The 13,366-nt window shown below is 52.7% G+C and overlaps 1 protein-coding gene across 2 annotated transcripts in view; it reads right to left on the reverse strand.

Annotated features, from left to right (window-relative positions):
- LGR6 (leucine rich repeat containing G protein-coupled receptor 6) overlaps positions 1 to 13,366 on the reverse strand; it is a 150,903-nt gene that overhangs the window by 65,209 nt on the left and 72,328 nt on the right. For both annotated transcript variants that reach the window (XM_042015971.1, XM_042015970.1), the window contains exon 4: positions 7,661 to 7,732. In XM_042015971.1, the coding sequence (XP_041871905.1) occupies positions 7,661 to 7,732 (72 nt within the window). The remainder of the gene's footprint in view (positions 1 to 7,660; positions 7,733 to 13,366) is intronic.

Here is a 13,366-nt window from a genome sequence, read left to right on the forward strand (position 1 = left end):
CAGACAGTGATGCCTCCACATCCTGTAGCTGACAGGGAACAGGGCAGGTCTGCTTCTGGTCTGGGTGTGGCTGCAGCTTTGGAGGACCTGCAGTGAGGGGTGTTTGTAAGCACAGGGGAGTCTGATGTGGATGGGGCTGTCTAGGTGGGTTTCACACTTGCCCCCTCAGGGTGGCATACATCCATGGGGCAGAGTGAGCCATGGACAGCTCTGGCTGGGGAAAGCCAAACCCTCTGTGAAGGGATGGTGCAGACCACAGGAGGTCTCTGATGACAAATGGTTGGTGATACCCAGTGATCCAACCTGGAGCAGCCACGCCTTGGGTCAGTACATGGGGTGAGGGGCAATGGGCATCCTAGACCTACAAATGCCCTTTTGGCACAGAGTTATGTTGAATGACTGGAAACCTCCTCCTGGCTGGCCGCTATTCATAGCACCTGTGTGAGGGTTTGCTGGAGGAAGCCCTCTTACCGTGTTTGAAATGTTATTTGCCAAAACTCAGGACTGCAACTTCTTTGGTAAGGAAGGATATGGGGGGATCACACAGGGCAATGGGAATATCCAAGAGAAAGAATCCAAAGGGGAGTGCTCTGCCTCTCCCGTCTCACTGAAACTTGCCTGACCCATTATTTTGGCTTGCTGTCTGTCCTGTGAAGGATCTTCAGTAACCTGGGCTCCCAGGGAGTCAGTGTGCCTCACCTAGAGTAGTTAAACTTGGTGTTCTCCCAGTGCTGGCTCCACAGCATGTCTTTTGTGGGGGAACACGCAAAATTCTGTACACCTGAAGCTCATGAGCTGGCAGCTTTGGGAAAGCTCCTTGCCTGAAGACAGGCCCTCATGAGAAGGCAAGAAGAGGGGGAGGCCGACAGAAGCAGAGCAGTGTCTTTGTGACACCTGTGGTTCTCCTTTTTGACCTGGTCTTTTAGAGACAGATGTGAGCAGGACCCAGGCCATGGTACAGAGAGCTTGGCACAGAGAGCAAGCTGGAGCCCTTCAGCTTGTGTTCAGGCTGCCACAAAGCCACACGGGGGGAAGGCATGAGGGGTGCATGTGCCCCAGGCTTTCCTGGGGTCAGGGCATGCTGGAGTGGAGAGTTCATGCTCTGACTCTGCCCCCGACTCTGATCATTCTGGGCAGGGCACTCCTACTTCAACATGCATCAGCACCTGATGAAAAGGAGGAATGACTTCCCTTCTGCCCTCTGGGTGACAGCATTTATTGAAGTTTCCTCCTGCCTGGCCTTCCCTCTCTTCAAGCATGTATGTAAAGCTGATCTGCTGCTGTTGGGGGCTCCCAAACCCCCTGCAGCCTTCCAGCTGGGTCCTTACCTCACTGCATGCATCCCACAGAGCCTGAGGAGCGCCTGCTGCCTGCATTGCCCAGCACTCTGAGCCAGCAAGCAGAGGGACTTGAGTACAGGTCCGAATATGCCTCCTGCCTGGGAACCGAGCTTGGACCCCAGCAGTGCAGCAAAGGGACGCTGCAGTTCAGTTCCAAGTGCCACCAAAGCTTGGGCCGTGTGTCCTATCTCATCCTCTCTAAATGCCCACAAGCCAAGACAGCTGCCACATTTGGAGACAATTGGAGTTCACTGACAGTTTTTTGCTACATTTCAACTCTAACTTTGTGCTGTGCAGGTAGTGAGTTCCAGCCTCTCTCTGTCCCACAGAAGCTAGAGCCTCCCTTTCTGTCCCACTTGTCTGGTCACCTCATCCCTTGAATTGATTGGCAAGTTTTTCTGATAGAACTAAGCTGAAAACAATTGATCTCAGTCTCCACTTAGTTCTGCTGCCTCTGTTGTAATCCTGAGAAAAGATTTGTGCATTGAGAAGTCTGTCTTTCCTCTCCTGGGTCAGTTTGTCCCTAAGGGATACACACTTCCCCTTCAAATCCTGCTTGAATCCCAGAATGACAAACATGGACACCATATGTAAATATCTGAAAGAGCAAGAAAATAACCAACACACAATCCCTTTCTGTCTGGTACTGGTTCCACCCCACTCCTCTTGGCTCCCATTTTCACCCCCTTCCCAGCTGTCCTGCTTGCTTAGGATGTGCTGCCAACATGCAAACAGAGAGTTAATATTTCACCAAGTGCCGTACAAGTGTGGTAACTCATGGACTGTCATGATGTGCCATGAAACCACTTCCCCTCCTGAATGGAAAAAAGGAGTCTCTGGGCAGCACAAATACACTGGGGCTCAGATGGCCTGACTGGTAATGCTTGAAAACCACGCTGAGGGTGACCTATAGGTGTTCCAGGCTGGCGAATTTTTTGGCAATGGATACACAAGAGTCTCATAAACTTGCGGAAAATGACTCAGATCTTTGAAAAAGAGGGGAAAAAATCACTCTAATGCAGACCTGCATGGAGTCTCTTGGTCTGAGGTGAGTAGCCACATTTGGAGAAGCCATGGCAGCACCAGTGGAAAGCAAGCAGAGCATCTCAGCCCTGTATTCCCCTTCAGGCACAGCGCTGTCCATGCTGTGCCACTGTGTTGGGTGGAGAGCATCTCTAAACATGAAGGAGAACTGTAGGACTCTGCAAGCACTGGCTGCTCCCACAGGGGAGCAGCACAGGATGAGACCCAGGATGCTTTCCAGGTCATGCTTGCACCAGTGTGAGGCACAGCCGTGGTACCATCTTGTAACACATCGTGTGTCTCCAGAAATATCCCCACCCACCCGGAGCAGGGCTGTGCCTTGCAGCCACGCCAGGCTGTGTTGCCAGATGTGGTTCTTGGGCCTTCACCGAGCCCAATGGTCTCTGTGTGAAGAGGAGAAAGTTGCTCTCTGCAGCTGCCTGAAAGGAGGTTATAGTGAGGTGGGGGTCAGGCTCTTTTGCCATGTCTCAGGTGATAGAACAAGAGGAAATGGCCTTAAGATGTACCAGGGGAGATTCAGATTAGAGATTAGAAATCGATTTTTCACTGAAAGAGTGGTCAGACATTGGGATAAGTTGCCCAGGGAGGTGGTAGAGTCATTGTATCTGGAGGTGTCCAAGAGGTGTCTGGGTGTGACACTCGGGGATGTGGTGGAGGGGTCAATGTGGTGGCCCTGGGCTGATGGTTGGATTAGGTGATCTTGAAGGTCTCTTCCAACCTCGATGATTCTGTGACTCTGTGAAAGTGCAAATCATCATCTTTGTCTGCACATGCCCTCCACGCTTTAACGAAGTCAGGCTCGAGACAGAGAAAGGGTTTGGTGTGGTCCTGATGTGAGGCAGAGCTGGGCTGTGCCTGTCCCCGTGGAGAATAACCATCCTGTGGAACACCCATCCTAGAGAACAGCTCCCTGCTGTCCTCTCCATGCTGAGGGCAGGTTTCACTGCAGCCTGTGGGTGATCTGTGCTCAGGGTCCTTCTGAGAAGCACTTTCTGCCCTTCCTTTAACCCCCTCAGACAAGGAAGAGTTCTCCATTGCATGGAACCCTTCTGAAACTTTTGCTTCCAGAAGAGACTGCCCCGCAGCTGTTCGTAGAGCTGGGCCCAGCCTCAGGGGCACACATGGAGAAGTGATGGCTGGGGACCTGACTGACCTCCTACAGCTTTACCCTGAATTCCTGTGAGCACAGAACAGGATGGGTGAGCTGGGTTCACTGATGGGATACCTACAGAAGTTACTGCTGTTTTGCTGTTTGCTTTTTGTTACAGAAATCTTTTCCTGGAGCTCTTCATCTTGTTGGCACAGGATGCCCAGAGAAGCTGTGGCTGCCCTGTCCCTGGAAGTGTTCAAGGCCAGGTTGGACAGGGCCTGGAGCACTGTGGCCTAGAGGAAAGTGCCCATGGCAGGGGGCTGGAATGAGATAAGCTTTAAGGTCCCTTCCAATCCAAACAGCTCTATGATTCTATGGGTTTTGTGCACTCTGTCCCAAATACTTCCTCTCCTGGTGTCTGGTGGTTACACGTTCCCATTGTGCCATTGCAGAGTCTCAAATGGGGCGTGGAAACATCTTAACGTGGCGAGTGGAGGCAGGACACCTAGGTCCTACTCCTGACTTTGCTCTTGCCCTCGGGAGGATCACTTTGCCTTCCCATGTTTGTGCCGTTCTGGCCAGAGCAGTGGCAGTGAAGAACTCCTGGGAAAGCACTTCTGAGTGTGCAGGCAGAGACAACTGTGCTCAGGTGCATGAGGGACAAGATCCCACAGCAGTTTGCCCTGCAGCTTTCTGTGTCTACCAGTTCCCATTTATTTGCTCCCTGTGGCTTAACTTATCCCTTGCCTGTTTTTCTGATCAGGGGAGATGTGATGAAGAAGACCCAGCCTAACTGCAGCAGGTCCCACCTTCCTGAGGAGACGAGTGGGATACCTGCCTGGCTCAGGGAGAAAGCTGTTTCCAACAGATCTGTGCTGTTCCCAATACATGTCTCTTAATTTTTTGATACTCTTGGCCAGTTCTCAAATGGGCCTCCCAAAAAGGGTGATAATTAGTCATCTGTGTGAATCCGACAGGACAAGAGGAAACAGCCTCAGGCTGTGCCAGAGGAGGTTCAGGTTGGACATCAGGAAGAGTTTCTTCACTGAGAGGGTTGTTAGGCACTGGAAGGAGCTGCCCAGGGAGGTTTGGAGTCCCCATCCCTGGAGGTGTCCAAGGAAGGACTGGATGCGGCACCCAGTGCTCTGAGCTGGGGACAAGGTGGGGATGGGGCACAGCTTGGCCTCGATGGTCTTGGAGGTGTTTTCCAACCTTGATGATTCTCTGGTTCTATGCTCTGACTCTAAAGAAGCCCTGGGCACTGTGTGACTATGAGAATGTGTACTGCGGCTCATTGGCTGGAGGGGCACTTTAGACTCCATCCCATGAAAAGTTGATTTTCCTCGCAGGAGTTTTCCTTTGAACTTGCTTGCTCCCACTGTGCCTGGTGCCTGGTGAATACGCTGTGGGCCTGGCTGGGGTGGTTGGGAGCACTGGATGGAGCAGTCCCTTCCCCACCGTGGGCCACAGTGAAGAGCACAGAGACTCTTTGAGTGGATATTTTCCAATGTTCCTTGAAATATGCATTGGCTCTGGTGGCCTTTTCATCACCTTTCCCATCCTGAACTCAGGTCTTGTCAGGCCTAACAGTTTGTTTATATTTTTTAAGATAGAGGCAGGAGTGGGAGGTCACAGCCCCAGTCCCTCCTCTGCCCAGTTTGTGTCTGGGACAGGATTCAGGGACGATGAGGGGCTGGGAAAGCAATCTGAGCCTCAGAGGAGGAGCTGGGGAAGGCACAGAAGATGTGGCTCTGTTACAGGGGAATGAGGACAGGTATCTTAAAAATGGATGATGAGGAGAGGGGGAGCGAAGGAGCCCAGAGGGACCAGGCATGGGTGCTTGTGCACTGCTGAACTGCAGGGGTGAGGGGCTGAGGGAAGCTCTGAGAGGGCAGTACAGCCTGGACAGGTTGGTTCACAGCAACAAGGCTGCTTGGGAAAGGCAGTAGGTCCCTGCTCAGTCACCTTGGATCCTGGATGGGAACTGACCAGCTTGGGCAGCGTGTTCTGGAGGCAAATGGGACACAGGTGGCTACAGCGGCCTCTGGTCACTGTGCCTGTGGCTCTTGAAAGCAGTCCTGCTGCAGCAGGCATTAGGCATATCCAAGCCAGACCTGCCCAGATACTCAGCCCTCTGATTTTATTTCAAGCCTTGTCTCCCTCAGGTTGTCTAAAGCAGCTTATTTCTTCCTAAAATTTGCTTTTACTCTTCAGTTTCTGCAGGAAGAGCACTGGATCCCAGCTGGCCCTAGCTCCCACTGACCCAACCTTGGAGACACCTGGAAAACCACCCTGGATGAGGTGGCCTCAAAGTGCACCAGGAGCAGGTACCTCTGTGCTAACTCGCACAAGCCATCCTCCCACTCTGCCCCTTAAACGACCCCCAAAGTGTTGCAAGTAGCTTCTTGGAGTGTTTTGCATTTCTCATGTGCCCTGTGGTATTTTGGCAGGAGCTGTGGGCTGAGGAGATGGAGCATGTGGACCTCCCAGCACTGGCCCAGGTCGCCATCCATCAGTGGCGAATGCCCCAGGACTGGTGGCCAGAGCTGCAGTGGTGGCTGTGCAGGCAGCTGAACCTTCAGAAACAGAGGTTGGCTCCCTGCAGCCACGGGCTCTGGTGGCACTGGCTGTCACACACTTGCAAGGTGGAGGAGAGACAGGCTGAGGGGGAAGGGGTGTTCCTGGGGCAGCTGTCTGGCAGTGACCTTCCACGTCACACTTCCCTTGAAAGAGAAGTCACTTGGAGAACAATCTCATCTCAAAACCCCTGGAGTGGGGGGGTCTTGACTCTGGCACTGTTGGTGATGTCAACACAATTTAATAATAACCGCAACCATGCGCCGATGATGTTTCAACAACAAATGTTTCAAATCTCTTCTGGCAGAAAGAACATTCATATCCTGCACAGCCAACACCCCCATTGCAAATTAATATTTAAATTAATATTTACAGAAACTCCTACTGGGTACTGGGAAGGCCACACATGGAGAACTGTGCCCAGTTTTGGGGTGCCCAGTGTAAGAAGGATGAAGAGGAATGAGACAGGTCCAGTGGAGGGCTAGTGGCTGACTCAGGGTCCCAGGGCATTTGCCCCATGAGTAGAGGTGGAAGGAGCAGGGTTGGTTTCACTTAGCAGAGAAGAGGCTGAGAGGAGAACTGCCAGGGACTCATAACCAAAGGTGATGGAGCCAAGCCCTTCAGGGTGGTTCCAGGTGATCAAACAAGGAGTAATAGCCACAAGTTGCCTTCCAGGAGTTTTAGGTTGGACTTGAGAAAAAGCTTCTTTCCCTGGAAGAGCAGCCCCAGGCTACCAGTGAGAGGGGAATCTGTGCTTGGATAGACAAAGCTGCAACTGCCACCCTGAGTATTTGGGATAGTCCTGCTCCAAGCAGGAGACTCCCAGAAACTGCTCCCAGCTTACATTTCTGTGATAAAAGAGCTGTGTGAGACTAGGACTGAAGTTAAGGATTGAGGGATAATGTCAGTTTTTCAGTGGTTCAGCCCAACTCAGAACGCTCTTACAGGCTTCAGCTGTGCTCCCTGCACCAAACACACCTTCCCTAAATTCACTGGCACTGCCAGGGTCTGGTCTCAACTGTGCCCACACCCAGGAAAACTCTAAGTACTCCAAAGTCGTGTGGATTTTAGTGAGCACAGGAGCATAAACCTGCTGTGGGTATAGGTCCTTTGAAGGAAAAGCACAATCCCAGCCTCAGCTTCTTCCCAGGGCTGAATCGCTGGAAGTCTTTAAAGCAGTTCTTCCCTGGCACAATTATCCTGCACTTGGGTGAAACGGCCCAGCTTGCACTTGGACAACCCAGAGTGTCCTCTGTGCTTGCTGGCAGGTCCCTTCCCCACTGTGGGCCACAGTGCAGAGCACAGAGACTCTTTGAGTGGATATTTTCCAATGTTCCTTGAAATATGCATTGGCTCTGGTGGCCTTTTCATCACAATGCACACATGGGGAGCTGTAATTTCAACATCCTCTACCAAGACGGTGTTTCTTCCTTGAAAACTGCCCTCCCCTCCCTTCCACTCTAAGTGACAGTAATCTTTGCATAAATTGGAAAAGAAAAGGAAGAAGGAACAGAACATCCTTGACAAAGGAACTAATGACTCAAATGCTGGGAAGCCTGGGGCCCCCAAGGGACTGTGCAGCTCATAGCATTGATTTTTAATGACTTACAGAGATTGGAGATTTGGAAGATCTCTCAGTGCCTCTGCAGGGATGCGGCTCAGCTGATTGTTCTGCAACATCCTATAATTAGAAAAAAGAAAACTTTGTTAAAAAAACAACAGCAACAGCCTGACACGAAATGGAAGATGTTGCTGCTTGTTTCTGAAGATGTTCTGGGCTCTTGCTGGAAAGCTGGAGTGGTTGGAAAGCACCATGTTGGCCAGCCAGGGCTCTTAAGCAAGCTTAAGGTGGCCAGCCAGTGAGCTGCAGCCCAGTCTGGCCCAGGACTTGCAGCAGAAGGGTCGAGGGGTGTGTTTGGTGCTGCACTGGGGGTCTGCTGGGAGGATGTCACCACAAAGGGGCCTCTGCCGTGCAGATGTGCATCTGTTACCCCAGACTGGCACCAGTGCTCTGAGCCAGGCTGTGCCACATTTATCCTGGAGTCAGGCATCCTCCGCCTGTGCGTGCCAGTGGTTCCCTCCAGAGGGGGTGGAAAGCAGCCCGTGGCAGGTTTCCTATCCCACTGTGGCCAGCTGCAGACACAGCGGGTGAGGAGCCGCTCCACAGCTGTTTGCTCAGGGACCTGGCAGCCTTGGCACCGCCTGCAGCAGTGACTGGAACTGCTGTGGAAACAACCAAACCAGCTCAGAGACTCCAGAGAGAGCAGGTGCCTGGGGCTGTTGGGCTGAACAGGCAGGACCCAGGAGGATCCCTCAGAGATGGAAGTGAGTGCAGGGCATGGAGAAGGGCTGTGGACACGGAGACACCTACACAAGAGATGGGAAAGGAGGAGACAAAGGTGACAGTGCACCCAGGGATGGGTGTCTGCCCGGCTCTAGGGATGGAGGCAGAGTAAGAACCCCACTCCAAGGGGTGTTTCAGACGTGGTCAGACACAATCCTCTCTCACTGACCTACTGGAGCACCACACATCTGAGTTTACTGGTGTCATCATCTCAGCATCTCTGCAAAGGCTCTGTTTTTGACTCTGGACAGGCTTCTGTCCTGAACCTACTTGTTCCTTCCAGAACTGGGACATCACTGATGTGCTCCTCTGGGTAACAGACACATCCCAGCACGGTAGCTGGGCCAGGGGAAGTGCCTAAAAAAGGAAAGTCTTACATATCTGAGGCTACTCTTTACAAAACCTTCCAAGAGTGATTGGAGATGGCATGAAAAAGAAAATGGTGCTTAAGGTCCTGCCATCATTTACCGGCAGTGTCAAAGGAGCAGGGCATGGCCTTAGTGGTGAGGGGCAGCCCAAAGAGCACGGATGTAAGCAAGAAACCTCTCCATTGCTGTGGCTGCAACCTTACTGCCACGGATTCAGAGGTCTGACATGAAAGGAAAGTTGGAAAGAGACAACTTTTAAAAAGGAAACCTATAGGCCACACAACTCTGACTTCTGGAAGAAAATAGGGACTTACCAGTAAGTTATTTGTATGAACACAGAAGAAAGAGCAGGGAAACAAGGAACTCTCAGCAGTAGCTAGTGAAAAACGGGTTGTGCCAAATTTTTTTTCTATACAGGGTAAAAGACCATAAGAATGGAGAAGAAAGAATAGACACCAGCTACCATGACTTAAGCTTTCCTTTAGTAAAATGTTAAATTTTGACAGTCAGTGCAGGAGAGAAGATGTGTTTGGAACAAAAGGGCAGCAGAGAGGCCATGTTTAATAAATGGTTCCCTTCCAAATGAAGAACATGATTAAGGGCCTACGGCATCTCACCTGGCATTTCTGCCAACAGCTTGCACATATGAGGAGGGTGTGGAGAGAGGCTGGTGTGGAAGAGCAGTTGGGAAATGCAGAATTCTACAGGGAAGCTGAGGGACAGAGCACAGATACAGCTGGGCATTGGCTTACAGCTCTGCCTGGGCTAGTGGGAATCACAGGAGAGCCAGGACAGGACAGACGTGCTCTTGGGAGAGTGCAGGGACCCTGGGGGGGTGACTACAGGGGGTGTGAGGAGCAGGACACCAACTGTGAGGCCTCTGCTCCTCTTGATGCTGGGCAAGCTTTGGCCAGGCCACACCGTCCCACCTGGGACCTGCCCTGCAGGACACCGGCCAGCAGCACGGCAACCAGATGACAACAGGCAGAAGGGTGAGGAAATGCCAAATCCTCACCTGTGGGGAACCTCAGATAGAGGTTCCAGGGGTGCTAGAAGAGAGTGTGGCTGATGTGGCTCCCCCGCCCATGTCCTCCTCCTGCAGCTCCTGTGCACGGCTGCTCCCTGGGCAGCACAAGGGGGGCCCCAGGGGTCCCGCTGCTCACAAGGGGCACTCCAAGCCTCTGGCACGCTGACAATCACAGATGCCTGCCCCCTCAGCTCCTCCGGAGTACTCCACTCACACCACCCTGCTGCTCTCATTTCCCTCTTCCCCTCCCTGGGGGATCTTCTCCCCTCCCGCTCGCCGTGGTCACGGGTTGAGGGCAGGGCCCACCGAGCACCAGGAGCTGCCTCGCTGCTGCACCCAGAGTCCATTGCCATGGGGGACACGCTGCAAGGCTGCTGGGAGCCCTCTGAGATGAGTGTCGCCCACGCAGGACACGCAGCTGCTGTGAGTGTGCCCTGGCAGGTCCATAGTCCTGGGCTGTGCTGCTCCCTCCATGCTGTGCAAGGGGCCTGGCAGCCCCAGGGAGGGATCCCGGGGCTGTTCTCTGCAGCCCTCTGGGATGGGAAACCTCACCCAGGTGGGCAACTGTCCCACAAGGACCAGCACAACCTCTGGGGCTCCTGGTCCTGCACATGGATTTGTTTCTGCAGCCAAGGTGTGCTGGGGAGATAAAACACTGGCTCCTGCAGCCCAGTGAAGTGGAACAACAATTCATGTCTGTTAAAAACCAAGAGCATGCAGAGCTGAACATAGAGTGATACTGAGTGGGGCTTTGGAAAGTGCTTTTGGAGTTTTGGTGGGACACACATTGAATCTCCCTGTCTCTCTGAAGTCTGAACCTGGTGTTTAGTGTGGATCATAGGAAGTATCTGAAGTCAGTGCTAGAGCAAAGCCCATTGTCACACTTCTGCTGGATCCTGCTGCCTTCCATTTATTACAAGTCCCTTCTCCAACCAGTAAAACAGACTGAGAGACTTTCCAGACCACCATCAGCATGGTCTGGTTCCAAAATGAAGCCATTTTGGTGCAGACAAACAATATTTAAAGAAGATGCTTCAGAGACCTCAAAAACCACTGGAGTGGTGGACAATGCTGTTTTTCACAGCAGCAGGGCAGTTAGAGAAGTTTTCAGATGCTGGGACTGGGACAAGAACCAGTGCTTCTTCACATTGCACATAATGAATGCAATAACTCTTCATCAGAGCATGACACAGAGAAGCCAAAAACCAGTTCCAAACAGAGTTTGATAATATGGACAGGGCCACCCTGGTATTAAACAAGAAGTTCTTCATTCAGCCTCCAGCTCAAGAAACCTCCAGCTTTGCTTACAGAGACCTCAGGTTTGAGCAGGAAGAGACATGCTGCATTTATCACTGGGTGTCCCAGGATGACTCTTCTTACAGTCTGGTATCAAGGACAACCCCCATCAGGCCCTGCTGACTGTGGTCAGTCCTTACACATTGTGTTAAACCACCCTCGCATAATATTGGGTTTTTTTCATAAACAACATACCCCATGATTTTGGGAAGAGCTCAGATAATTGTACCAAAGCCTGGGGGATGATGCCAGGGACACCCTGACGTGCCTGCAGGATCACATCTCCTCGCTGTGGCACCTGGCTCCTGGGGCTGCTCCACACTGGGGTGCCGGGGCAGTGCTCTAACGTGAGGATGGCGCAAAGGTTCAGAGGACAGCAAGGCATCTGCAGAGCTGGGACAGGGCTACTGCATCCCTCTCTGTCTAAGCTGTGGCATTTTGGCCTTTGGGGGAGGACAATGCTGTAGCTCACTGAGGAGAGCACCTGCAGCAGGAGCCCTGGGCTCCAGGCCATCTCCAAGGATGGCCGACACATTCTGCTTTAAGAGGTCACTGCACGATTTATGTCAACAGCATTGAAAAGAGGGAACAACTCCACAAACCAGTCACCTGCCATCTCCTGACTTCATGGTCCTAAAAGCCTCGGGCAGACACTGTCCTGTCCCTACATTCATGCTTCCCCAGGAAAGGAAGCTGCTTTCCAGGGTGTGAGCATGGATGATGGTGCAGGGATCTGCGTGGATCCCAGGTCTGCTGCAGGGTGACTGACTGAGGCACAGATGGTCTGTGAAGCTGGACCTCAGTCTACAAGATCACAGCAACGCTGAGATCCCAGATCACACTGGCCTTTGTCTGTCAGCATCTGTCTATTCCTGCCTCTCCATCAGCTCCTTCAAACAAAATCCCTGGATTTCATTGGCTTTCCTACAGCAAGGTGCTGCTTCATAGAAGCTTGGAGACAACTTAGTCAGGGCTTAAATTCTTGTGCCCATGGAGCAATCCCACTCTAGCTGATGTGGTTTCTCAGTTGCTGAGTCTAATTCTCTTAGGACTTACTCAGGGTGGGGAGGCCCTGGCACAGGTTGCCCAGAGAAGCTGTGGCTGCCCCTGGATCCCTGGAAGTGTCCAAGGCCAGGTTCGGGGCTTGGAGCAACCTGGGCTAGTGGAAGGTGTCCCTGCCTGTGGCAGGGGTGGAATGGGATGGTCCTTAAGCTTGCTTCAAATCCAAACCATTTTGCGATTGTACGACCTTATTGGTTGATGAGCCAACTTCTGGACAAGCTGATGAACACGACAAGCAAAGACTGTTCAGACCAGCAAGGACTCAAACCCAAGCGTGGATGGAGCACTGTCACCTCACTTGGCACTGTTCAGGTGATGCCAGGGCTTGCAGACGCTGGCAGACATGGACACACCACCTGCTACCCACAGCAGTCTGACTGGAACCAGAGTAAATCACAGCTCCTCAGAGGTTGGGTTTCATTTTCAGAAGTAGGAGGATTGTTTGTTGGCAGGGACCACGCCTGAACGACCAGAAAAATGTTGGGATCAGGTCCCATCACACCAGGATCCTTGCACAAGAGAGTCTCAGCAGACATCCAGCCCTCAGAGGTACAGGCCTGTGCATGATAAAATGTCCCCATCCTGGGAGGCTGAAGTGACTCAGCCAGCACAGTCAAAGGGCTGTTATTGCTGGAGGCAGCTGTGCCTGGAGCCCATGCATGGGGATTAAAGACATTCCAACCTCTGCACGTTCCTCTTCCCTCCCAATGGGAGCGTCTCTTGGATGTGCCACACCATTCCCTTTGTCTCAAAGCCATTTCTGTTCTGCACAGGCTCAGGGCTGTCCAGGAGGTAGGGTTTGTCTAGGGATTTGAAGTGTCCCAAGCCACCTCCATGCCTGCCATCCTGGGGCAATGTGGCTTTTTTGGTGATGTTTTTGATGTGTGTTCACACACCAGGTGAGCCAGCACCTGTCCTGGACCCCAGGAGCTGCTTCGGTCACTGTATAGGAGGAGAAGAGGAGGGACTGGCGAGGTGGCCCCTGGGTAGGGCCCATCCAGGGGATGTGGCATGTGCTGAACAAGGCCACTCTTGCCAGGCTCTGTCCAGCCTACCTGCTGGTGGAGATGAACCATGGGCAGTGCCAGGGCAGTGTGTGGTGGGAGAGGGTTCAGGCAGTGCTGAGCCAACACGCTTGAGCTGGGCAGGATGGGCAGTGCTGGGCAGTGGTGGGCAGTGCTCACACCCTGGGCTGTGCAGGGCAGTGCAGGGCTGTGC

The sequence above is a fragment of the Corvus kubaryi genome, unplaced genomic scaffold (assembly GCF_017639235.1).
Source record: "Corvus kubaryi isolate FWS band 111438036 unplaced genomic scaffold, C.kubaryi_AGA036_p1.0 split3-37355, whole genome shotgun sequence".
NCBI classification, from domain to species: domain Eukaryota; kingdom Metazoa; phylum Chordata; class Aves; order Passeriformes; family Corvidae; genus Corvus; species Corvus kubaryi.